The sequence below is a fragment of the Equus przewalskii genome, chromosome 4, assembly GCF_037783145.1.
Source record: "Equus przewalskii isolate Varuska chromosome 4, EquPr2, whole genome shotgun sequence".
In the NCBI taxonomy this organism is placed as follows: Eukaryota; Metazoa; Chordata; class Mammalia; order Perissodactyla; family Equidae; genus Equus; species Equus przewalskii.
The window spans coordinates 16,097,707-16,124,890 of record NC_091834.1 but is presented as its reverse complement, the minus strand read 5'-3'; the positions used below and the strand labels follow the sequence as shown (position 1 = coordinate 16,124,890).

General features: G+C 52.3%; 1 protein-coding gene across 2 annotated transcripts in view; it reads right to left on the bottom strand.

Annotated features, from left to right (window-relative positions):
* Positions 1-27,184, bottom strand: part of ADCY1 (adenylate cyclase 1) — a 150,700-nt gene that overhangs the window by 51,439 nt on the left and 72,077 nt on the right. For both annotated transcript variants that reach the window (XR_011538989.1, XM_008519308.2), the window contains exons 6-11: positions 22,560-22,718; positions 18,224-18,365; positions 16,472-16,627; positions 1,611-1,805; positions 1,305-1,402; positions 281-365 (exon numbers count right to left, since the gene is read on the bottom strand). Coding sequence is in view for 1 of the 2 variants with exons in the window: in XM_008519308.2 (XP_008517530.2) it covers positions 281-365; positions 1,305-1,402; positions 1,611-1,805; positions 16,472-16,627; positions 18,224-18,365; positions 22,560-22,718 (835 nt within the window). In the remaining variant the exon portion in view is untranslated. The remainder of the gene's footprint in view (positions 1-280; positions 366-1,304; positions 1,403-1,610; positions 1,806-16,471; positions 16,628-18,223; positions 18,366-22,559; positions 22,719-27,184) is intronic.

The window sequence follows — 27,184 nt, the reverse complement described above, 5'->3', positions numbered from 1 at the left end:
TTCCACCAGCCAGGAGGGCAAGGGCATGAACTGCCTCCACTACCCCACCTGTCCTGCCAAGAGCCAGGTGGAGGCCACACACATTCCTGTCCAGGTGATGTGCAGGAACGGGACACACACACACACAAGTACCTGGACCCGGGTGACGTGCAGGAACGGGACACACACACACAAGTACCTGGACCTGGGTGATGTGCAGGTACAGGACACACACACACACACAAGTACCTGGACCCGGGTGATGTGCAGGAACGGGACACACACACACACACACAAGTACCTGGACCCGGGTGATGTGCAGGTACAGGACACAGGCCACCAGGAAGCAGATGGAGAACACCAGCAGGAGCAGGACAGCCAAGTTCCTGGGGACAGAAGACGTGGTCACTGCGGGCTGGGCAAGGAGAAGGCCAAGAGGTGCCTAGGAATCCACCCCCCTCGCTCCACCCACCAGGTCCCCCGGTCACCAGGAAGAAGCAGTTGTCTCTAGGGATATGCCCACGCTGCTCCTCTTCTAAGGGAGGGCCCTAGGGCTCCCCAACTTCTACCCGCACCCCCAGGATCTCTCCAGCCCTGAGAGTTCCTGAGAGGTCTCCCTCCAGCAGGAAGGACTGGGGCTGCACGGACCTGGCAGCTGGGTGCTGTCCTCCTACTGAGCTTCATCTGGAGACAGCTTTTCTAGAAAAAGCTTGAGCCCCAGTTAGGGCCGTCCTGGTGATCCCCGTGTGTTCAAAGTGTCGGGGGAGGGGGCGCTTCCAGGTGTTTTCTGGAAAGCCACTGGAGAATTACTGCACTCAGGAGGTTTTACTAAGAAAGTGGTACATCCAGAAGAAAAGGGGAGATTTTCTGGGGTCTTCCTTTCCAACAAACAAAAATTGCCAAGATCTCTTTGACTTATCATGATTAACTGTTATTAAAATCACTATATTTTTCTTCTTTTCCAGAGGCCACTTTTTCTCATTTAACATTTCTGAAAATGACAGGCACCTAGAAACCAATGCACATTTTATCTCTCAGAGGCTGCCAAAAAGTCATGGGTGCATGTTGTGTGGACAGAGACACTGAAAATACAGGTTGTCTTAGATTTGCATAAATTAAAAGTTAAAAACTGAGAGTGAGCAGGCCCACACTGCTTGCCAGGGCTGCTAAGCTGGTCACTCGAGTTAACGGAGAACTGGTGTGTGGCCACGTTGTCCCCAAGGGTCCAGCTTGGGAGAGTAAGCGCAGGAGCCGAACCTGAACATTCACAAGAGAACCCCCAGTGACATTGTCCTCTGACTGACGGGCACGGGGACAACACTTACTGCGGGATGATCAGAAGGTAGACGAGGCTGAATAAGGCGGCCAGGGCGAGGGCGAGCACGACGGCGCTGGTGAAGTACTCGTCCTGGAGCTGGTGGTACTAGGAGACACAGAAACCCACCTGGCAACGGCCGCGGCTGCCAGGAGACAAGCAGAGTCTTCCCAAGGGCCCAGGGACACCAAGAACCATTGCGGCATTGAGAAGGACGTCGCTGTACCCACGGAGAGCAGAAGAAGGGCTGTGCGTGTGCGGCCGCGTCCAAGGAGGCCCCCCACGCTGCTGGCCACTCCTGAGCCTGGTCACCTACCTTTCGCTCTCGCTCAGCTTGCTTGTACTTCAGGGTGAAGAAGTTCAGGTCTGCCATCTCCAGTTCTGGCTGGCGGGCTTCTAGGAGGCGGCTGATGTACCTATTGACGCGCGTGCCCGGGGTGGTGTACACAACGTTCGCAGAGAAAGACGAGCGGTTTCTGAGTTTTTCCGAGGCTGTTCTCAAAGCCCTCCGCTGCAGCATCACGGAAAGAAAGGTATCGTCAAATTCTCCACTTACTGAATAAAAGAACTCTTATGCTCCCTCCGGCCTGCTGGAGGCCTGCTATCCCCACCCACTGCAGAGCCTGGGGCCGGGTTTGGGGTCTGAAATGCAGTCAGGGCTCTAGCACGTGCTGGCGGTGAGATCCCAGGAGAGTTATCTTATCACTTGCATCCGGGTTCCCCTGTCTGTAAATGGGGGTTGCATGGCACTTATGTGGCAGCACTGTGTGGAGGGTCCAGGACCCCACACTACACAGTCGGGGACAGTGCCGAGCACAAAGCAATGCAACAAAAAGCTGTTTCTTTGAAAACATCAACAAAATCAACAAATCTCCAGGAAGCATGACAAAGAAAAAGGGAGAAAAGACACTAACGAATTCAGGAACGAAATTTTACTACAGACCACCCAGTCATCAACAAGGAAACACTGTGAACCACTCCACACACGTAAGTTTGACGACTTGGATCAATGAACTATTCCTCCACACACATAAAATACTCCACTTCACCCAACATGAAAGATAATTTGAATAAGCCTATAATTCCTAAAGAAATTGAGTTCATAATTTAAAAATTCCTGAAAGTATAATCTCCATTCCCAGATGGTTTCACTTGAGAATTCTACAAGATGTTTAGAGAATTAACACCCACTCTACCGGCAATCAACAATACATTAAAGGGACCATATACTATGATCAAGCGAGATGAATTCCAGCAACGTAAGAACGGTTCAACATCTGCAAATTAATGAATGTGATACACCACATTAACATAATTAAGGACAAAAATCATATGATCTTCTCAACAGATGCAGAAAAAGCAGTTGACAAAATTCAGCATCAATTTATGATAAAAATTCTCAACAAAGTGGATACAGAGGGAACATATCTCACCACAATGAAGGCCATATATGACAAGCCCACAGCTAACATCATAATCAATGGTGAAAAGCTGAAAGCTTTTCCTCTAAGATCAGGAACAAGACAAAGATGCCCACTCTCACCCCTCCTACTCAACAGTGTTGAAGTCTTACTTAGAACAATAAAGTGAGAAAAAGAAATAAAAGTCATCCAAATGGGAAAGGAAGAAGTAAAACTGTCTTTATTTGCAGATGACATGATATTATATAGAGAAAACCCTAAAGACTTCACCAAAAAACTGTTAGAACTAACAAACAAATTCAATAAAATAGCAAGACACAAAATAAATATGCAAAGATCTGTTGCATTTCTACACACTAATAACAAACTATCAAAAAGATAAAATTTTTTAAAAATCTCATTTACAATTGGATCAAAAAGAATAAAATAAATAGGAATAAACTTAATCAAGGAGGTGAAAGACCTATATACACTGAAAACTACAAGACATTAATAAAAGAAATTGAAGATGACACAAAAAATGGAAAGACATTCTATGCTCATGGATTGGAAGAATTAATATTGTTAAAATGTCCATACTACCCAAAGCAACCTACAGATTCAATGCAATCCCTATCAAAATTCCAATGACACTTTTCACAGAAATAGAGCATGCAATCCTAAAATTGGTATGGAAACACAAAAGACCCCGAATAGCCAAAGCAGTCTTGAGAAAGAACAAACCTGGAGGTATGATGCTCCTTGATGTCAAACTATATTACAAAGCTATAGCTATCAAAACAGTATGGCATTGGCATAAAAACAGACACAGATCAATGGAACAGAATGGAAAGCCCAGAAATAAACCACACATACACGGTCAACTAATTTACGACAAAAGAGCCAAGAATATACAATGGGGAAAGGACAGTGTCTTCAATAAATGGTGTTGGGAAAACTGGACAGTCACATGCAAAAGAATGAAACTGGACCGCCATCTTACACCATACATAAAAATCAACTCAAAATGGATTAAAGACTGGAATGAAAGACCTGAAACTATAAAACTCCCAGAAGAAAACATACATGGTAAGCTCCTTGGCATCAGTCTTGGCAACGATTTTTTGGATTTGACACCAAAAACAAAGGCAACAAAAGCAATCAACAAGTGAGACCACACCAAACTAAAAAGCTTCTGCAGAGCAAAGGAAACAATCAACAGAACGAAAAGGCAATCTACAGAATGGGAGAAAATATTTGCAAGTCATATATCTGATAAGAGGCTAATAAACAAAATATATAAAGAACTCATACAACTCAATAGCAAAAAACAAACAGCCTGATTAAAAAATGGGCAGAGAGGCTGAATAGACACTTCTCCAAAAAAGACATCCGGATGGCCAATAGGTGCACTAAAAGATGCTCAACATCACTAACCATCAGGGAAATGCAAATCAAAACCACAATGAGCTATCACCTCACACCTGTTAGGATGGTTATTATCAAAAAGACAAGAAATAACAAGTGATGGCAAGGATGTGGAGAGAAGGGAACCCTTGTGCACTGTTGCTGAGATGTAAATTGGTGCAGCCACTATGGAAAACAGTATGGAGGCTTCTCAAAAAATTAAAAATAGAAATACCATATGATCCAGCAATCCCACTTCTGAGTATTTATTTGAAGAAAATGAAAATAATAACTCCAAAGACATACACACTCCCATGTTCATTACAGAATTATTTACAATAGGCCAAGCTATGGAAACAACTTAAATGTCCATTGATGGAAGAACAGATAAGGAGAATGTGGGACATATATATATACAGTGGAATATTATTCAGCCATAAAATAGAATGAAATATTGCCATTTGTGACCACATGAATGGACCTCAAAGGCATTATGCTAAGTGAAATAAGTCAGAGGGAGAAAAACAAATACTGTATGGTCTCACTTATATGTAGAATTTAAAAAACAAAAACACAAAATAACCAAGCTTATAGATACAGAGAACAGATTGAAGCTTACCAGAGGCAGGGGTGGGGTTTGGGTAAAACGAGTGAAGGGAGTCAAAAGGGACAAACTTACAGTTACAAAACAAATAAGTCCTGGGGATGTAACGAACTGCACAGTGACTATAGTTAACAATACTGTATTGCATATTTGAAAGTTGCTACAAGAGTAGATCTTAAAAGTCCCCATCACAAGAAAAAAAATTTTTTTGTAACTATGTATGGTAACAGATGTTAACTAGACTTATTGTGGTGATCATTTTGCAATGTATACAAATATCAAATCATTATGTTATACACTTAAAAATAATATAATATTACACATCAATTATACTTCAATTAAAAAACATTTGGCAACAAGGGAAATTCTTCTGATATATTGTTAAAAGCTGCATTTAGATTATGATTACAAATGATTAAGAAATTAAAATAGTTACATTTTGGGGGGGGGCTAAAATAAATAAATATGTAAAAATTCCTGAAAGTATAATCTCCATGCCCAGATAATTTCACTTGAGAATTCTACCAAACGTTTAAAGAATTAACACCAATTCTACACAATCTCTTCCAGAAAACAAAAGAGGAGGAAAAACGTCCCAATTCACTTTATAAAGTCAATATAGTCCTGATACCAAAACCTTACAAAGACACTACAAAAAAAGAAAAACTATAGGCCATACCCCTCATGAATATCAATGCAAATATCCTCAACAAAATATTAGCAATTAGAATTCAGCAATACATAAGCAGAATTACACACCGTGACCATCTCCAGAGGTAAAGCCTGTTTAAGTATTTGAACATCAACACAATCCACCATTTTAACAGGTTAAAGAAGAAAAATCTCATGATCATATCAATTGATAGAGAAAAATCATTTGTGAAAATTCTAATACCCATCTGTGATAAAATTATCAGAAAACTAAGACTGGAGGGGAACTTCCCCAATTGATAAAAACACCTGCAGAACACCTACAGCTAACATCACACTCGACGGCAGAGACTGAATGCTTTCCCCTGCCATCTGCAGTAACGCCAGGAGGTCTGCTCTCACCCTCCCTCTCACACAGGGCTAGAAACCCCAGCCAATGCAATATGGCAAGAAAAGGACACAGAAGGGAAACGGATTGGAAAGAAAGAAAGAAAGAAAACTGTCCCTATTGACAGATGAACATAACGGTCTACGTAGAAAATCCCAAGAAACACACCAAGAACAACAAAAAACACCAAAAAACCTTCTAGAACAAATAAGTGAATCCCACAAGGTCACGGATGCAAGATAAACAAGAAAAGAAAAACAATGGTATTTCTTTACGCTAGCAACAAGCACGTGAAGCGTGAAATTAAAATATAATACCATTTACAATCACTGGGAAAATGAAATACTAGGTGTAAATCTAACAACACATGTACAGAACTTGTCTGCTGAAAACTATACAATGCTAACGAAAGAAATCGAAGACCTCAGTCAGTGGAGAGACAGCACGGTCCTGCATTAGAAGAACAGACACAGTAAAGATGTCGCCCCTCCCACGTTGAGATACACAGGTTTAATGTAATTCCTGTCAAGTCTTAGCAGGATTTTTCTTGTAGATAGACAAGCTTATTTTAAATATTAAATGGAAAGGCAAGGGGACTAGAATAGCTCATTTTTCTTAAAAAGAATAAGGTAAGAGGCATCACTCTACCCAACTTTAAGATTTATTACATAACTACATCAATCAAGACAATGTGGCATTGGCAGAGGGACAGACACACGCATCCCTGGAAGAGAATCAAGAGCCCAGAAATAGCCTCACACAGATAGGGCCACAGGATTTTTGACGTAAGTGCAAAAGCCATTCAATGCAAGAAGGAGAGCTTTTCAACAAACGGTGCTGCAGCAAATGGGTATCTACAGGCAAAAAAGTGAGCCTTGATCTAAACCTCACAGTTTATAGAAAAATTAACTCAAAATAGGTCATAGATTTAACTACCAAACATGAAAGTATAAAACTCTTAGAAGAACACATGTAAAAATCTTTGGGACTTGGGCTATGTAAAAAGCTCCGAGACATGACACCAAAACTACAATTCATAAAAGGAAAAAATCTCAATAAATTGGATGTCTTCAAAATTAAAAACAGCTGCTCTGTGAAAGACCCTGCTAAGAGGATGGAAGACACACTAGGAACTGGGAGAAAATATTTGCAAACCATATATCTGACAAAAGAATCATATCTAGAATTTGATATGAGAAAGAAATCAAGTAATCCGATTAGAAAGCAGACAAAAGACACAAGAGACATTTCACCAAAGAGGAAGAGAAAATATGGCTGGAAAATAAACACTTGAAAAGATCTTCCACATCATCAGCCATTGGGAAAATGCAAAATAAAATCCCAAGATATCACCACACACTTATTAAAACAGCTAAACTCTAATACAAAAACAATAGTGACAGCACCAAGTGCTGGCGAGGAGGCAGAGATACCGGATCACTGGTACATTGCTGAGGGATGTGAAAGGGGGCAGCCCGTCTGAAAAACAGTTTGGCAGTTTCTTAAAAGAAACATGACCCAATTAATGGCACACATAGGCATCTATCCAAGAAAATGAGCATTTATGTCCACACAGAAATCTGGACATGAATGTTTACAGCAGCTTTCTTTGTAATAGTCAAAACTGGAAACAACCAAAATGCCCTTTAGCAGGTGAGTGGTTCAACAAATGGTGTCCGCCCTCACCACGGAACACCAGCTGGCCACGAAAGGGAAGGGGCTATCGACTCAGCCGGAACCTGGGCGGATCTCAAGGGCACAGTGCTCAGTGAGGAAAAGGTCAGGGTCCTAAGGTCACCTCCGAATGATTCCACTTATACCACATTCTCAAGTGACACAGTTATGGGGATGGAGAACAGACCAGTGCGAGCCAAGGGCCTAGGACGGTTGTGGGGAGGGAGGCACTGTGATCATGAAGGGGAGAGACTTTGGTGGTGGCGGAAATGTTCTGACTCCGGACGCGCTGGTGGTCACCCAAATCTCCCATGTGACGAAATGACAGAACTGCACTCAGACCACGCACCAGAGTCCACTTCCTAGTTTGGCTATCGTACCATAGTTATGGAAGATGAAGCAGGGTGCGGGGACCACAACCTCTGCACAGGCTGCAGGACTGCACAGCATACCTGTGTGCAGCGGGCACTATGTCAGTTCCACCTCCAGAAAGCAGTAAAGATATTAAATAAGTAAATGAATGAAACCTAAGTCACCCGCAATCTCGGCTTGGAAATAAACCATTCATATTTTGCAGCACATCCCTCCAGACTTTCTCCCAAGGGAACGCCAGCCTATGAACGTGCATCCTTCCAGCGCCCCAGGCACTCCTGCCTCCCTCCTCGGGGCCTGAAAACACACGCAGGGAGCAGGGCGGGAGCTGTGAACCTGCCTCGAGTTAATGTGCTAGTGTCCTGGGCTCCTGAGAGTTCTTTCTCCCTCTGGGACCTCACACGTTTGTAAAAGTTAAAACAAAAACCGCCCTTGACTTCGTGTCTGTGAGACTGAGAGTGGCTCTCCTGCTGGGAGGGTCCAGCCTGAGGCAAAGGACACAAGCGCCATCATCACCGCATCGCAGGGCCTTCTTATTTTGTGGGGAGCAGCCGTCTGTCTGCCAGCTCAGGGTCTGCAGAGGCAAACACTGGGCAGCACCGAGTTCTGGGAACCGACGTCACCCTGGCACCCAGGTGGCTGGACAGTGGGGCAGGGAGATGCACAGGCTCATAAAGTCCTTGGGGACGCCCGGATGCCAAGTGCCCTGTCTCTGTTCTGCAGCATGTGCCGCACTCACCTCCCTCCCTAGGGACACTTTCTGATTATTAAACTGCAGCTCCCGCAACGGGACAGAATGTTATCCATGGCCACTTCTTGGCGGTGGGACTACAGATTTTTTTCCCTCTTTTATGATGTTCTCTACTTTCTCACGACAAACATATATTTCTTTGAAAAATGAATGAAAATCAAGGTTAAGAAAACTTGTTGCCACAACCAGAAGGACCTACAACTAAAATATACAACTATGGACTGGGGGGCGTTGGAGAGAAGAAGGGAAAAGAAAGTTGGCAACAGATGTTAGCTCAGGTGCCAATCTTTAAAAAAAAAAAGAAAAGAAAGAAAACTTGTCATTCATTTTGACGTGGAATTTGGTTCTCTGAGCGTCTTTCTGGCCCTGACAGAGGGAAGGATAGCAGGTTAAGTGCAGGGACCCAAGAATCAGGGGCTGCACAACCTTGAGTGAGCTGCTTAACCTCTCTGTGCTCCGATTTCCTGGTGTGTGAAATGGAACAATAGTGGCCACCCTGTGGAGCTCCTGTGAGGGTCTCGACCATTCATGCTTGGAAACAGCAGGAAGGCCACCTGGCCGGAGTGAGTCCTGGCACCGGCCCTCACCGTCCTCAGGGGCAACAGCAGGAAGGCTCCCCCACGACTGCCATGGAGTCATCACGAGCACAAAAGGCCGAGGATGGCTCAGGAGCAGCTCTCCAGCCTCCAGAGCCCCGTCCAGCGCAGAGTCCCGGGCAAGGCTGACAAGCCGGGAACATCAGGCTCCTGGCAGGAAGACAGCCAGACTGCAGAGCAGGTCCTGGGAGAAGGGCCGCACACTCGGCTCCATCGGCTGGAGAGGTGGACGCCCCCTGGTCGAGGTAGGGAGGGGGGCAGGGCGCTAGGCAGGCCGGGTAGTGCCTGGGGGCCGCAGTCTGGCTTCTCTCCCCCGCACTCTGGGGGCTCAGGCCACCAGGATGTTCCCATCCCCTCCTCTCTCTGGGCCATTCTGAGCCTGAGTCCTCCAGGGCCAGATCCAGACCCAGGGAACCAGCGGGGCATGCACACAGCAGGCCCCCCGGGCTGCTGAGTCAGAGGGGCCAGCGCTCGGAAGTGGCCGGCCCTCCGTGCCCCATGATGCAGGCCCGAGTTTGAGAAGCACTGAGTTACTACTTGCCTGTTCCTAACAAACTTGGTAGGTCTCATCTATGAAAGCCGATTAGGGGTTGAATCATACCTGTCGGTGAGGGGGCCGCAGGGCCTTGATCCACGTCAGGACACTTCCATGCCCCAACGGAGGACAGGGTCTCAAACACAAGTGTGTAGAAGTCTCCCCCACACTCATGCTCCCTTGGTCACAGACCCTGTTTTCTTGATCTGTAAAGGCAGTAGTCTCAGCCAATACACTGCCTTTCTCTCCATCCTCTAGCAGCCAGGTATGGCCATGTTCCTGAGTTCTGGCCAGTGAGCTATACACAGAAGGATTGTTTGGGAATGCTCGGGAGGATTCCCATGGGAGGGAGGCATGCTTCTGCCTGCCTTGCCTCCTTCTGCTGGCTGGAATGTGGACACAATAACTGGAGCCCCAGCATTTATCTTACACCATGAGGCAAAACACTAGGCAAGCCAGAATGGTGAAATAGACAGGGTTTGGTCAAGGTGCTTGTGAAGCCACCACGCTAGCCATGACCTGCTCTCTGGATTTACTTTATCTTTTGTTCAAGCCATCATGATTAGGATTTTTCTTCACATGCCATGAAACCCACTCTTGACTAGGAGGTCCCCAGAGAAGAGCATTTCTGAAGTGGTGTTCTTGGATGCCATGGCTGGTCAGTTCCTCCAATCCCAACCTGCCTCCCAGCTGCCACGGGATGTGGCCGTTAAAGACGAACTGGGGGACAGGAAAGATGGGGCATTCCCACAGCGTGGAGTTGAGGCCTCGGCCTGAGATGGACTGGGTGGGAGTGCCCTCCCTGGGGCTGGGCTTAGCCCCTCACTCCCTGAAGCAGACAAGCAGCAGAGAGCAGTAAAAACATTGCCAAATCTGCAAAGCACAGAGCAGGTCTCGGATCACCTTTCCTGCCTGACACCCCAGGAATGCCATGTTCTGAGAAGTGGCCTCTGCCTAGTATCGGCCCCTCTGGGGGCAGCTGGCCTGCAAGTCACCTCCCCCTCCCTGCATGCTCTCCACGGGCCTGCTTGGCAGCCCTGCCATCGACCCTCACATGCTGAAGGGACAGCCCAGGGCCCCCGAGGCCCCGACTTGAGGGCATCACTTCACAGATGCCTGTCTAGGAATGACACATCACCCTAAGAACTGGCGGCTTTCCTCCACTCCTTCCCACAGAGGAGCTGCTGTCTGCTCCTTTCCCACAGGGTTTCTCCACCCAGAAGAGGAGCAGCAGACCTGGGCCGGCCAGGGGCGGGGGCAGGGGCCAGGCTTGGCCACCCGAGGGGACGTCCTTGTCAGGCTGGGTGCCCTGGGCCTCAGCGAAGCTGCTGCCAAGAGTTCCCTCCTTTCTCTTCTCTGCAGGAGGACATATCGAGGCAGCACCGTTCCACTGTCAGTGACGGGCCCCACGGTCAGAGCCCTGCAGGCCGGGCGTTCCCTCTGCGGGAAGGAGTTTAATAAGAGCCAAACTCCCAACAGACAGATGACTGCTCAGATTTCCATCTGCCTGGGGCTTTTTGCTCTTTTGAATTTTACCAGGAATTTGTCCATTTTGTCTAAACTGACAAAGCGTTTTGTAAAGCTGCCATCTTACCTTTCACTACTAATGTCTTAGGATCTACATGATGCCCTGTTGCTCCCCAGGGACAGTGGTAATTTGGGTGCACTGGCTGAATCGTCAAGGCTGACAGCTCTGTGTTTAATCCCCTTCGAGGACACAGCTTTCGGGGTTAAGGGTCAGCCTAAGGGCTGAGGCCAAGACGGATCAGGAGAGGAGCTCTGGAGCTGGGCCACCAGGTGGCTCAGTAAGAACAGTCCAGGGAAGAAAGCCCACGCTCTCCCAGAGACTTCCTGCCACCACCAAGGCCTTCCTGACGCCCGAGAAATGAAGACGCCAGGCGCAGGCACAGCCCAGCGGGTCTCTGCTCTGCCTGGCAGCCTTCCCCGGGGCCAGTACAGGCGGCCCCCAGGGGAGCAGACCCTGCCTGAGTCTCCCTCACGTCAGTGGGTGTCTGCCCGAGCTGGGGATGCCCAGGAGGTAAGTAGCCAATGGCAACTGTGTCCTGGTCTGATGTCTCGGGCGGATGGACAGGGGTCCACCTCAGTCAGCCTGACCCTTCAGGGGTCACAGTTTCCTCCTGCAACTAAAAGCCACAAAGAAACGGCGCATGCATGGCCCTGGTGACAGAGAGGGGGCATCACTGTCCCCTGTAGTGAGTGAAGACGGGTACCTAATGATAAACCTGGGGATCCCAACTCATGGGGGCCAGAAAGCAAGTGAAACACCAGAGGGTCCTGTAATCTCACTCACCACGAAAGAGAGGAGAAGCCGCCAGACGGACCACCTCCACAGACGCTGCCTGTGCTTCCTGACGTTCGACACCACCTCTCGTTAGAAAAGGGCCCGCGCTCACTCACATGGGCCACTTTCTTGAAATAATGAGCATCTATTATCACTTGTAACCCAAAGCATCACAACTAGTGATAAAACTCTATTCGTTTTAACTAATTAAAGCCAGAATGAAGAAGAATGTCACTCACCACCATCATTTCATAAAGGATAGAAAAGAGGAACCAAAATTATCACTATTTGAAACAGATATTACTGTGTATCAAGGAAACACAAGGGAATTAAGTAAACAGTTATTGGGGTCAGCTTCAATGAGCGTGGACCAAACACAAGCTGAAATTTTATCTTCATTAAACTCAGACAGAAATGGTGGAAATTATATTTTTAAAAGATTCCCAGCCATGTTTAAAACAAAAAGCTGGAAGATGGGGCAGGAGCAGCCCTCAGCGGATGAAACAAGAGGGCCATTCCTGTGGCACGATCGCAACACCCCGTGTGCTGAGTGGGCAGCTGGGCAGGAGGCAGGTGCCCATGGACGCTGTCGCAGGAGCAAGCCTGCCAAACACCGAGCCAGAACAATTTGGCAATAGCTATCAAAAATTAAAATACACACACCATTTAACCCAGCGATTTCACTAAAAAGAGGTTACCCCAGGCTATCCGGGTAAAGTTCACCAAGACGTACACGAGACAGGGTGTTCTGGGCACCCGTGGCCAGGAGGACAAAATCTAGACGTCAAGTCCCCATGCGTCAGCTCGGCACCAGGAAGCGAGTCTTGGTCTGCAAGGGGTGGCAATTCAGCCACTGAAAATGACTGGGGTTTGTCCAGGCCCCAGGATCTCCGAGGTCTGACACTGAGGGAAGAGACAGGATCTGGGACAGACTGGTAAGTTCCCGTCGGCATTCACCTTCCAGCACACAGCCGAATTTTTCTGGGAGGAAACACTAAATGGCAAACAGTTTGGGGATCTGCTTTGTGTATCATGTGTGTACGTGCTATTCATATTTTTTAAAGTTAATACGCTTAGTAGTTTTAAATATGAAGATAATGATAGAAGCAGTGTTTTTTAAAAAGGGAGAGGAAGAACTGGGAGCTCCAGGGAGTCCATTCTGGAAGGGCGAATCCAGCGGCAGCGTTAGGAGACTAGATCAAGGACGCGTCCAGAGCCAGCCAGGGCTGGAGGGCAGGTGCCCGCCTGCAGTCCCAGACGAGCCCGCCTGACAGCCTCTAACCAGCTGCACGCCCGGCGGCTCGCAGCTCTCACAGACACTTGACTCACAGGGTTTCGTTTACCAAGTGATTAGAGATGTAAAGGCAATTTCAAGAGCAAAAAATGCTGTGAGTTACTTACTTTGATTTAAAAAAACACAGAAATGACCTAAATATCAACGAAGTTTGAATAAGTAAATGGTCTCTCTCTAGGCTGGAAATCTACACAATGATTAAAGAATCATAATTTTCAGGGACATTTAGTCATACAAGGAAATGTTCATGATGATATATTGGCAAGTAAAAGAACCCAGCAAACTGCTTTTATATCACCCCATCAATTTTACTTAAGAATGCATACATGCACCCACTTAAGAAAGTGTGAGGACTGAAATGTTAACAGCAGGTTGTTTGTGGGGTGGTCAGATGACATGAATGCTTTTCATTTTCTTCTTTGTGCATTCTCGTATTTTTCCACATTGTCCGTAGTAAATTACTTTTAGAATCAGAAAGGAATATTGAAAGAAGAGCTAGAACATGTGGAAGCCATGGGGGCAGGGCTTCACTGGAGGGGCTTGTCCCTGTGTATTCATAAGAGCCGTCCTTTGGGAGTGACCTGAAGCCTGCGTGGCTGAGTAGAAGCACAAGTGGGGAGACCCGAAGCCCAATGACCCCGCCCAGAGGCGCCCTGCAAGGCACCACCCCCTGGTAGCCGCCCCACTCTGGGTTCCCACACCTCTGAACCCAGAGAGCCTGGAAACACCAGACGAAGCCTAGGGACACAAGGGCTGGCTGCTCCCCAGGGAGGTGGAAGGATAGGTAGTGAGGGTCCTGGGGCAACCCCAGAGGCTGGTGTGAAGGAGAGCGGCAGGGCCTGTACCCCACAGGCAGCGCAGGTTGGGGACGGATGGGGCAGCAGGGCTCAGGCAGGCTCCTGGGGCACCCAGTCAGGAGAGGGGCTGCTGGCGGCTGGAGAAGGTCGCCAGCGAGCCCAGGTGTGCAATTCCTCAGGAACCTAAGGGGCCACTATTGGTGGCGGTGCTGGTGCTCTGAGGTCTGAGCGGCGACGGCCCCTGAGCCGACACCACCCGAGGTCCCTCCTCCCAGTGAGGGAGACGTGACACTAACCGAGTGTTCTCCTCAAGCACAGTCTGAATCCAGGAGTCACAGGTTCCTCTCCGCCTGGGAAGCTGTCTAGGCTCCTAGCCTTCTAAAGCCGGCTCCTCAGCAATGACCAGGGATGATCCTGCTCCCTCCCCTCCCCCCACAGCTCCTCTCTCTGGGGAGTCCCAGGGGACGTCAGCCCCTACCTCCCACCCAGAGACAGCTCTGCGCAGTTCCGCCCTCATCTAAAACTTTGGTTTCTTTGTTCACTGTAGATTCTTTCAGATTAAATTTGACTATTAAAAATATTGCATCAAGTATTATTTATCCTGATACTGAGTTTGGGGCAAGCACTTAAATTGTGAGCCTAAAGTGGGTGCCTCACTTGCTCCCCCAGTCCCAGCCCTGAGGGGGTCGACTTGAGTCTGGGGCAGGGGCAGTCAGGCACAGTGGGAAGAAGACAGCGAATAAATCGGCATTTCTGCTCTGGCAACACAGCAAACGAGGGCCTGCAAATTCCCCAGTTACAGATTCTGGGTGAATGTATTAACACACACACACTTCAAAATGCACAAGTGAGCCAGCAAGAAAGCGAGGAAAACGACCAGAACCATCAGGAAGGTGGGAATCCATGCGGGGAAGGTGGCTGACGCACAGCTGCCCTGGGCTGCTGCAGTCCGAGGAGACCCAGTTTCTGGAGCACTTCTTCTTCACGGGGCAATCCCAGGAAACCCGGGCCGAGCAAGGCAGCAGTGAGAGCCAAGCCCGTGACTGAGCCCCTGGCTCCGAGAGGCCCCATCAGCAAACACCGACAGGGGAAGACCGTGCGGTGGGGGACGGTGAAGAAGCTGACCGGCCTTGGACCCAGCTCTGCACCAAGGGCCCCCAGGAATGCGTGTGCACACACCTGCTGCCTGGGGCCAGCATCCACACTACCTGGAACATCTAAAAGCCACAAGCCAAGAATTTAGGTTAAACCCCGCTGGATGCCAATCTTCTCGATGGAATTCACCATCCATAGAGCCCTTCCGGAATTTCCAGGTAAAGTTCTCACAAATATGAGCCCACAATCAAAACCACAAAAAACCCTTGAGGCAATAAGACACAAGGAAGGAGAGTCAGCAGAATTTTGCTTCTTCCTGAAAAGCCTCTCAAACTTCAGTGACAAAGTTCCTTTTAAAGGCACAAAACCCACAAAGGCAGAGAAAACAAGAGTGGAGAAGACAGCCATGCAGCCTCAGGACACAAGAAATTGGTCACTGATGCAGCTGACCCAAGAACGCTGGAGGTGGAGAAGGCGAGAAGGTTCAGAGGGCACCGGTTGGGGTGACAGCAGGGTGGAGGGCCAAGGACACCCCACCACGGAGAGGATGCTCAAAGTTCCTGATGAAGTGGCGAAGCGCCAGACTTCACCCCAGGCTCCCGGGACACAGCCCTCCTTCCCCAGAGGACTGGGGTCCTCCCTGGACGGGATGGGGGTCTCTGGCCCAGGGTTACCCAAGTGTAGCTGAGGACCCGCCCACAGTGCTCCCTCCGCTCCACTCCAGACTTTCACCCAGGCCCCACCTGACCCCAGGAGAAGACTAGAAGATCTGAAGGTGACTCTAACAGAGCCAGGAAGAAAGATGGAAAATCCCACACCCAGGCCACCCTGCAGAGATGCCCACAGAGCAAGCCTCAGTCAAGCGCTGGAGGCTGCCTTCCACCAGCCAGAGGGACTAAACCCAGGAAGAGGGGCCCCCTGACGCGAGAGAGACAGGATACCCATGATGGGAGGGGATGGCCAGAGATGCTCCCCAGGGAGATGAAGGGCAAGCCTGGGGGGACAATGAGTTGAGGCTCGAGGCTCCAGAACATCTGACATGTGAATATCCTGAGGGCAGATTCAGACAACGGCTGGGGGCTCTCGGCATGAATTGACTAAGAAATACGTGGAATGGTAAGTTAACAAAAAAATGCAAAATAATAAAAAGATCTGTGCAGGAAAGCGAAAACAGTCCAGCTCTGAACAGCATTTACAAAATTACAAAAGGTGAGGGGTGAGGGCTGATGTAGCCAAATCGCACCGGGACTGCATTTGGAGGACGGCCGGGACTCAGAGCCGGCTGCACATGAGTGCTGGCGCCCGTCCTACCTTGTCATCATCCTCGCAGGTCATGACGTTGGAGAAGGGGATCTCCGCCTTGAACATCTTCCGGCAGTGCATGAGCTGCACCAGCAGGTAGCACACGGTCTTGAACTTCATCCTCTTGGCCGGCTTTATGTCTGAGAGAATCAGCCCCGGAAATATCTGTGCAGATATGTGGCCAAGAGAAACGCTGTGAGTAGGCACGTCCTGCCTCTCGGGCCGGGAGCATGAATGTGACAGGGACAGGGAGGTCACAAGCCAGTCTGCTCAGGGCCTACTGCATGCCAGGCGTTGGGAATGTGCCAGGAGACACCAGCAACCTGGTTCCAAATGCTCAGCTCTCAATACACCCACCACCTCTGAACCAGAGGGAGGGACTTGACTCCTGGGGCGCAGCAGAGGGGAGAGACCCCGGGGGCTGGACATCGCCTGGCTGGGTCAGTGCTTGGCTGATGACTTCCACCCGCCAGCCCCCAGGGGGCCCTCCAGCAGACCTCTCACCTCCACCTTCAGGGGCTCCTACAACAAATACACTCAAATCGCCTCGACTCCTTAAAGCCCCGAGACGCCCCCGCTGCCTTTCGCCTTGTTCTCTCCCTCTCATCCCAAACTTCACCAAGGGGCCTGTTTGGTGTACTGATCTCCTCCCCTTCGCTCGCCCCCTAACTGTGGCCACGCCTCACGCTGTTGTTTGAGTTTGCATGACAGACCAGGGCTGCATCCGTGCAGGGCACCGAGGCTGGCTCCCCTGGCGCAGGGCCTCCTGGGTCCCTCCTCAGCCCTGCCCTCCGCTCCCTCATTCCTCACCTCTCACCCGGCCCTCCTCCAGGCCATGCTGGCACCTGTACTTCTCCTGCACACTCACTCCCCTTCTTCAGGACTCAGCTCACCGTGCCCACCCAGCCTGTCCTGCCCTGCCCTCAGCCACTCCCACCTAAAGTCCCCAAGTCTCAAGGAGACTGCTGCATCCCAGGGCCTGGAGAGCACAGGCCAACAGACACATCAGGACAGCGAACATCAAAGCTCTCTCTCATATCCAAGTGGCGTATGTCCTGAAGGACTACTGGGCCCACCTGTGTCCCTGCCCCTCACCAGAGCCCTGTGCCCCCATCTGAGCCCTACACCCTTCACCTGTGTCCTGCGCACCTCACCTGAGCCCTGCGCCCCTCACCTGTGTCCTGCGCCCCTCACCTGTGTCCTGTACCCGTCACCTGTGTCCAGCATACCTCATCTGAGCCCTGTGCCCCTCACCTGTGCCCTGTGCCTTTCATCTCTGTCCCGCGCCCCTCACCTGTGCCCTGTGCCTTTCATCTCTGTCCTGCGCCCCTCACCTGTGCCCTAGAAGCAGCTCAGTCATCCTTGATTGTGTCCAGATCACCTTCCCTGGACAGAGCAACCTCAAGTGGCCTACACAGGATGGTCACAAGCCCTCCTGTGTGCACAGCACCCCTCAGGCCACAGCCCAGCCCCACCCTGACCCCTGCACGAGAGGCAGCAAAGGCCCAGGGAGGTGCAGGAGGACACAAGATGGCCCTGCCCCTGAGGACCCTGGGGCTCAGACTCTGAGTCCTGACCCCTCCCCTCACAGACTACCCCTCCCCACACATGCAAAAGGCCAGGCCAGGGCAGGAGGTAGTGGGGACACCCTCCCATCTGCACATGTGCGCAGAGCTCACGGCCGGGAGAAGCAGTGATCTGAGGGGGAGACAGGAGCGGCTAGTCTGTGAGAAGGTCGGCACAAGGGGTCCTGGCGCCCACCTTTCGCCGATGCGATGGCACAATAAAAAAGGTCTCGATATTGTGAGCTTTCAGAAAACTGTTCCTCTCGTGTCCGTGACCTGGTTCCACCTCATAGTCGCCATTCAAGCACGCCAGGGTGGTCTTCGTGATATGAACCTTCCTGCATGAAGGAGGCAGAGATTTGGACCGGAGCTGTGACCAACCACTGCCCAGAGTTGGGGTGGGGCCCCAGCCAGTCTTGAGACCCGAGGGCCTGTGCGGCCATGGCAGAGGCGTCCCCACGCCATTGCAAGCTCCAGGAGGAACATCCAGGTTCCCTGTGTCATATGCAGTCACCAGGGACGAAGGGACAGGGGACCAGACTGGAGCGTGGGCCGGGGCAGGGGAGGGCCCCCAGCAGAGAGAGGAAGTCTGTAAAGGAGGGCTGAGAGCAGGGATGGGGGGCAGAGGGGGTAAAGACCACCCGCGAGGGAAGAAACCAGGCCCCTCCCCACACAATCTGAGGGTGGGGCAGGGTGGGTGGGAACAGTGCCATGGCTGGGACAGGGGCTGGGGTGCTCATGCTGGCCCAGGGAAATTTTCAGGTGAGGAAGAGGAGCCCTGAGCAGAAAACGGAGCCTGAAAATGCACAGCGGCCCCGCCCAAGCCTGACTCAGCCTGAGTTTCGGCTCCTGACAAAGGCCAGAGCGCTGGTGTCTACAGACACGAAGCAAACTGCGCGGCCAGCAAACCTGCCCTGAAGCCCAGGGGCCTCACAGCACCGCACGAGCTCCTGGATTCCTTGCAGGCCTCTACGCGAGAGTGAGCATCCCCAGAGCACCTGGGACACTCATGGCCCGCCTGGCGCTGAACCGCAAAGGGACACCGGGGCACCAACAGTCCCTAGAAATGGACGCATGTCCACTCCTGCAGCCACTGCTCCTTCATCCCATTCACTCAACAATGGAGACGGACAATGCAGCCCTGTCGCTGAGCTGAGGGCTCAACGGGGAGACAGAAACAATTGTCAGCGACCCCTCTCAGCACAGAACGTTCCAGACTCTGGAAAAGAGGAGGGGTCTTGGTGCAGGTGCCCTAAAAGCACAAGGTAGGATGGATGACACCCAGGGTCTCGGCCCAAGTGAGGGCTACGGGAGAAATCCGAGGCTTGGCGGCCCTAAGCAGCAAGACCACTAAGGGGGACGCAGCCGCCTTCATCAGCTAGTGCACCAGTCACTCATGCTGGGCAATCGCTCACCCGACATTCACGGTGGGAGTGGACACAGTGAGCCACATGAGCTCCTTCACTGGAGACGGAGGGTGGGGGTCCCCAGTGTCTGCCATCTCTAAGGCCTGTTGGACCAGAGGCCCAGTTACGCATAATGGCAGGGCTGGGGGCGGGTGGTCCTTGCTACATCCTGGAGCTGGGTGAGGGATACAGATGACTCAACCATGGTTCCCCTGGGGCCTTGGAGGCAGGGGGTGTTGCTCAGAACCCAACGTTTTCTGCTTCAAGGCAGCCTGGAACATGCACACAGAACATCAATTTTGGGAAGAGGTAACACCCCTAGGCTGCATTTTTAAAAGGGTCATTTTTAGACCAGGAACTGTGTGTGCTCCAAGGCAGCAAAGCAGGCTGTGTGTGGCCTCCTGCCAGCCATGAAGCTGGAGATCCCCAATGTGCAAGGAGCAGACAGGCGTTCCGCCCCTGCCTGGCCTTGGCCTCTCCAAGCAACTACTCAGGGCAAAGGCCTTGGGAAGGAGCCCAGGAACCAAGCCGAGGGCTCCTGGCATGAAATGCTGGGGGAAAGACACACAATGCTTCATTCCTCCCATCCATCTATCCATCCATCCTTCTACCTGTCCATCCTCCCATCTGTCCATCCATCCATCCATCAGTCTGCCTGGCCACATTCTCTGAATGTCCAGTGAGTAGAAGGTAAATGTTTGCTGGATGGATGGATGGGTGGATGGGTGCATGGATGAAGAAAGCAAAAGAAGGAATCAAATTAAGGATAATGTGAGAAACATGGAACCTAAAAAGAGGAAATGCAGAGACGCCCCAGGGCGAGCACCATCTCCAGGGGCCTGGGAGTCTCAGGAGGTTACCGGGAAAGCCCCACAGCCCTCTCAAGGACAGGGAAGGACCCCGAGGGGTGCACACACCACACCACAGGCACCAGGCCCCAAGAGGCAGTGGAGGGTAAGGTCCCCACTCACCAAGCAACGTTCCTTTCTGGGGACCCCTCCCCAGTCCAGCCTCCACCTGCTCCTGCCTCTCCCCTGCTGTCCTCTGCAGAAAGCCCCTGGAGAGAGCTGCAACTGCCTCCCTGGGCAGCCACGCCTCTGCCCTCCCTGTGCCCTGAACCTACTGCTGAGGCCTCCGCAGCAGCAGGCACCTGATCCGGGCTCCAGTCCTCATCTTGCTTGACCTGCAGCAGCAGCACTGGACACAGTCCACACCTCCTCCCCTCAGCACACTCCACCTTAGCTGCCAGAACACCTCCCTCACTCTTCTTTCTTCCTCCCTGTCCCCCTTCTCTCAGGGACTTGGAGTTGGGGGCCAGGCATAGCCCTTCATCACCTTCTCTCCCTCTTGTGGTTGGCATAAAGTCCCAGGATTTCAGTGCCCCCGACTGCCTGTGACCCTCAGACTCAACCTCCAGCAGAGACCACTGCCCAACTCCTAACAGACCTCTCACCCTAGCGCCAGCAGAGACCCGGCCTGACAGGTGAACATGAACCCCCCCACACACCATCTTCTAAATTCCGCATGGTGCTCTCTGTGGTCCTGCAAGAACAAGAACCCCACAGGGGCCTGGGGTTCTGCGGCTCCTGTTGATGTGCACACATCACCTGCTCGATAAACGTTATGCTACGGGCTGGCCACATTTCTTCTTCGGGAGGGAGGAGCCATCTCACACAGGGAGAGTGGAGGAGAGGAGGGAGGAAGGAAGAGGTGGGAGAGAGCAAGCCGGCAGGGAGGATGAGGCCCCTGCTGAGAGTTACCCCCTCCAGTGCTGCCTCTGGCCCAGGGAGCAAGGAGAGGAAGGCAACAGGTCAGCGGGGAGTGGGGAGGAGGCCCTGGGCAGGTGAAGGGGCCTCTGACAGTGGGATGTGTGCTTGTCCTAAAAACATAGAGCTGCCCAGGGCAGGCAGAATGTGCAGGACTGCAGTGGGCAGCTCACGCCACCACCTGGCCTGGTTAAGTGTCTGGCCTTTGTGTGGGGATAGGGGGCTGCAGGAGGGCTGCAGGGAAAGGGCTTGGGGGTCGGGGTCGGTGGCAGTGAGAGTCCCCTCGGGGGAGGCGCTCAGAGGCAGCCTAGATCACAGAAGACAATGTGGGGGTCTTTGAGCTCGCTTAGAAATGTCATGGCCCGGCTCAACTGTGGCTGTGAGGAAGGTTGCCAGCACACATCTCTGCCCCGACCTCCATCTTCCATCTGCTGGTTTCTAATTTCTGCGCTTGCTACTTCCACGAGTCCCGTAAAGCTTCCTTTCGTGTGAGCTCGCAGTCGCGCTCCTGAGCAGCAGCCTTGGCATGGCAGCCGCCCACAGCAGGCTCAGGGCCTCAGCACATGGAAAGGGGCCCCCTGTTCCACCGGCCCCCGGGTCGGCTGGGAGGGCAGGCTGGGAAAGATGCGGCCCAGGATGGCCGCCCAGGGTGACAGCGCACCCTGAGGGCAGCACAGGGCGGGCAGCAGCGAGGGTCGGAGGCACCCTGAGGCTCAGGCAGCTCGTGTGCAGAAGGTTCAACTCCAGCCCTGGGGACCAAGGCCAGCGCTTGCAGCCATGCCCGCGAACCCCTCCACAGGAGGGCGCACAGGAGGAGGCGCGATCACCTCGCTCTCATGCTGTCCCTGCTAGTGGAGGGAGGGAAAACCCCCATTACCTTCTCCAGTTAATTGTTTATGCAGTATTATGCCTAGGCTCTGTGAAATGGTTTGAAGAAAAATGAGACCAGAGGAGGGGACTGTAATTGAAAGGCATTTGAAGTGCACAAACCAATGGAAACGCATCAGCGCTCCAGAAGGAACTCTGTAACTTCCCTAGTGGGGCTCCAAAGCCACAGCACTTTGCACATGTAAGTCTTAGAAAACCAAAGGAAGGAAAGCAAAATGAGAGCCACAGTCAGCACTCAGAACAGCCGAGCCACCGCAGACGTCTGCTGCATCCAGGCTTCTGTCCGCTGTTGGCTTTCCTCAGGGTGCAGAGAGGCTCTGAGCTGCCCAGCACAGCCCCTCCCACGCTGGCGGGGGCTGAGATAGGACGTGCCTCCCCCTGCCACTAGGGGGCCCACACAGAGGGTCAAATTAGAATCCCACGCACCTGCCCTCGGTGCCCAGGGCAGGGCCACCACCTCACCCCGACTTACCCCGGCAGGCCGGCGGCCTCCATGACATTGGCCAAGGTCACGTCGTTGGACCACACATCATACTGCCACTTGCGCAGGCCCAGGACCCCGCAGAGGACCCTGCCGGTGTGCAGCCCCACACGCATGTTCAGGTCCACCTCGGTGGCCTCGGCCACGGACCTGTAACAACACAGGCACAGGGTGTGGGCTGGGGCCCCATCATCTGCTCCCACAAGCCCATGAGTACCTGGGTAGCCGGGCCTTGTGCTGTCCCTGCTGCAGGGTCATTCGAAGTGCCACACAGGCAGGAGTTCTAGGGTCCCCCGACCTAGTGGGCCCGACCCCCGAGCTGGGGCCCCAGGTGGGCAAGGGCCACTCCAGGTCAGGCCTCCCAGCTCCCCAGACATTGGGCCTCTCACACAGCATCACGCCTCCCGGTGCCTCCTCCCCAGCAAGGGCAGCCCCCAAAGGGAAATCAGCCTGGAACTCCGATCCCAGGACCTCCATCCTGCTCTGTGTCCCACTGACCCTGTCAGGGGGCTCGGGCCGGCTTGCTGGCCAGAGGCCAGCATAATGACCCACCAGGAATGTCTGACAGTCGCCACAGCCCCAAAGCCCTGGGAAGGGTCAGGGTTTGACCCCAAGCTCCATCACCAAGAGGGTGGGCTCCAGACCCGGCCTGTGGGAGGCCTGTGGCTCTGAATAACTGGCCTAAACAACCAGGGGGCTTTATGGGATCTAAACTGTGGGTCAGTCAGCCCATGGGAAAAAAACAAGACAAAAACATATGGATGCTGAAATCAGACCGAGGGCCCAGGTACCCAGGTACACATTCCACCTCCCCTGCCCGTGACTGACCCTGGGCAAGTCACTCGTGTCTCTGGGCTCCAGCCCACCGCAGAGTCCACCAGGAGCCCCTGAGGCCCCATGGAGACCACCCACTGCAGGCCAGCCTGCAAGGTGGGGGCAGTGTCACAGGAAGTGCCGAGCAATGCAATACACGGTGGTTTTAAACGCTCCTTGAATGGAGAGATTTCCTGCAGGTGTGTAGGTGGGGCGCACTAAGAAATCCTCTCGGGGGCCCATGTGGGCGCCGTGCATGGTCTCCCCAACTCTATGATGCTCACACTAAAGTCAGATGCCTGTGATCGCACACTCAGAGCAAAGGGAACCCACAATGGCCCCTGTGGCATGGTGAGGCCCTCTGAAGCTATTTTTCTATATTTTCCACTTTTCTCAAGGGGCAGAAATTATTTTATTAAAAAAAAAGTCTAAAGCTTGTCGTTGAGGAAGGAATATCAGGCCTGTTTGGTGTGCTCCAAGGGACAGAAGTGTAGGGAGGCCGCGTGGGAGAGGCGAGCAGTCAGCCCCGGCACCCCAGCCCCTCCCAGCCTGGGCCTGACTAGGTGGCCTCAGTCGGCAGGTGTGTAAGATGGGTCATCCCTGGTCAGGGGGAAAGCCCCATGCCAAGAAAGGCCAGAAGGCTGAGCCAAGGCAGAGGGACACTGTGGCCCCATGACTAGGACGTCTGTCATGAGAGGGAAGGGAGACGACAGGTGCACAGGCCACACCGCCACCACCCATCCTTGGGCAGCCCGGGCAGAGAAAAACCTGCCCTCTGCCCGCTCCCGGCAGCAGGTGCCCCGTGGCCCAACCACATCTATATAGACCCCAATATGGCAGGCGCTCCAAGCCTGTGAGCTCACGGCAAAATCTCACTCCTGCTCCAAGACTTGGGGTTAACTTATGTACGCCCACCTTGTTCCAAAGGTGCTGCCTCCCGGAAGCCCTCCCAGATCCCTCACCACGGTAAAACCACCCACGCTCACAGCCCTTGTCACTCTGATCCCAATAGGACAGCTGGGTCAGGGTCCAAGAGAGGAGACTGCTCCGTGCCACACCCTGACCGCCGGGCAGGTATCCACTCAGCCACATGGCCAGGCTGACCCACACTGACCAGAGACACCCCGGGCTCTTTAAAAAGTCCTAATTTGAAAGACTCAAGGAAGACAAGGGACTTCAAATGACAAGAAATAAGAACATTGAGAATCTTTCATCTGGAACATAATGAATATGAGGAGGACATGCCTTAAGTCAACAACATCGCAGGGAGCTGATGAGAAGAATGGAAGAGAAAGAAGGTCCTAAAGCTTGCGCTTGGCCAGCCTCAGACAGGCCAAAGGAGACCATTCTGTCCAGCAGGGGAGATGACAGAGCCAGGACACCCACAGGAAGGGCCAGGCTAAAAGAGCCTAAAATAGGCCCCAAGGTTCTGAAACAATCCCATGGTAACTTCATAGCGGGTTAATGATGCCCGGTGCATTCATGAGTGATCCTGATTTAGCCTTCGTCATAACGGGGTAACAGCATTAGAAAAGGGGACGCTTGCACCCGGGCACACCACGGGCCAGGCGCTGCGGCTGTGAGCCAGGCCCCAAGAGCTCTGCCTCTGTGACCCTCCCTACGGCACACTGGGCTGCAGGTTTCAGTGCAAATGTCCCATCCTTGGATCAAGGACTGAAGGCAGTGGCCAGGAGAAGGGACAGGACCTGGGGTGGGGGGGTGGATGAGGACCAGGGATGGAGGACAGAGTGTGGGGAGGAGCTCAGTGGAGGCAGAGCGGGCACTGAGAGAAATGAGGATTTCTGGGAAAATCCTGTCCAGCCTGGCAACTTTGACCACACCAACCACCACCCTCTCCGAGCCTCAGCTTCCCCATGTGTCATCCTGGGTTGGGCTGAATGAGCCCTGACAAACTCTGGAAGAGTTCAAACTCCATCCTGGTGCGCCTTGATGCTCAAGGGAGCCAGCCACATCCTGTTCTTTCCATTGCATTGGGTGCAAAACACTAACTGAGGCTCCAGGAGAAAACCGACAGGAGGGACGATGGCATCAAACCTGCTCTGCTCCAGCTGCTGGTGACCTGGCTCCATGTCCCTTCCAGGAGCCTCATCATTGAGGCCTTTGGAAACACTGTTTGTCAGAAATAGCACAGGGTGGGTGAGGCTCGCTGAACCCACCCCACCTACAAGGACAGTGTCTACCTCCTGCCCAGCTTGCCTTCACCCAGACTTCTGTTTTCAGACTGCTGCCCCATTCCCAGCAGGGCTTCCTGCCAGTCAAGCCACCCCTGGGTCCCCGAGCGGCTCCACTCAAACCCCTCCGGCCCGTCTTCTAAACAGGAGCAGCTCTGCCCATCACTGCCCACTTCAGCCACCCGAGGGCCTGTCCCCAAAACCACAGCACCAGGGGGCCCCACAAGTGTGGCAAGGCGCTGCCTCCCCAGCCAGCCCTCAAGCCCAGCCTCACTGGCCTGAGTTCGGGAGGCCAGACCCGAGAATCAGACGTGTCTGACATAGGGTCCCAGGCGTCCTGGGGCGTGTTCAGCCTTGGTAACCTCAGAAGTCCACATGCCACAGCTTTGCAATAAGGCTTACTTGGAAGTTTGACTGTGGACATATCTTTAATACCTGTTTAGTTTTATATATTTTGAATGTATTTTCTTTCAACTGTAACTTTCCTTCAGTCATTTGCCAATCTCTAGTTAGAGGTACTGAAACAAGAAAACTAAAGTTAAAATTTTTTTTTCAAAATTCACAAAAGGCGCTAAGTATGGGGAAATGTAAAGAAGTAAACACGCAAATGGTGTTCGTGTGCATGTCCAGCATTTCTTCTTCTGCAGTCATGAAAGGTCAAAGGGCTCGGGGCCTTCTGGGACTCGCGTCTACCCTCCTCCAGCAGGCCGTCGGTTCCCAGCGTGCATCGCCCCAGCCAGCCTCCAACCAAATCCCACAGCCCAGGACACTCTGCTGATATGCTCCATCTGTCAGCTTTTCCAGCAGATTCTGCCTCAAATATCACAATTCTGGTACCAGCAGATGTGCAGCTAACTGGACAGTCCTTATAAATAAATCACACATCAAGAACTGTTCTCACCGAGGAACGTTTGCCAGGAACAGAGAAAAAGGGACGAGGTCGGGCCTTCAGAACCACCAGGAATGACTTCTGTCACTCAGTCATCCCTTCTCATTCAACCTCCGGGCTTGGGCCACTCCAGCCTGCAGACACCAGGGTCTATCGACGACCACAGCACACGCAAGCTGGCCGTCCCATAGCTCCACGGTGGGCGAGGGAAGGAAGAGCACCCGCATCTTCTCCTCAATTCAATACAGTAAATCAGAAACACCCAGGCCACCAGCAGAGCCACGTCTGGATCAAGTCTATTTAGCAAAATGGCGCCTCGCGTGCATGGTTTGGCTGATTCGGGACTTGCTCAGGCCCGTGACACAGGACGCTTTCCCCGGTGAGGGGGACAGACAAAGCCCCGTTCCTCTAAGTGCACAGAACCATGTCGCTTCGGAGCCCCGAGGGCAGCTGCAGAACAGCCGTGTCAGCTCATCGCTGAGTTGGCTCCTTTTCCAGGGGCTGATGAATGGACGCCTGAGGTGCCTGGGGACCCAGCAACTTCTGTGCCGCCCCATTTAAGCTGAGATCCCATTTAATCCTCACAACAGCTCAGGCGTGCAAGTTCCACTTCTCATTTTACAGCAGAGAAAATCAGGGATTCGAGGAAACTGAAGCAGCACCTCGAGGACTGGGAGCCAGGCATCCAGGGGCTCCCGCTTCCTCAGTAGAGGCCTCCTGCT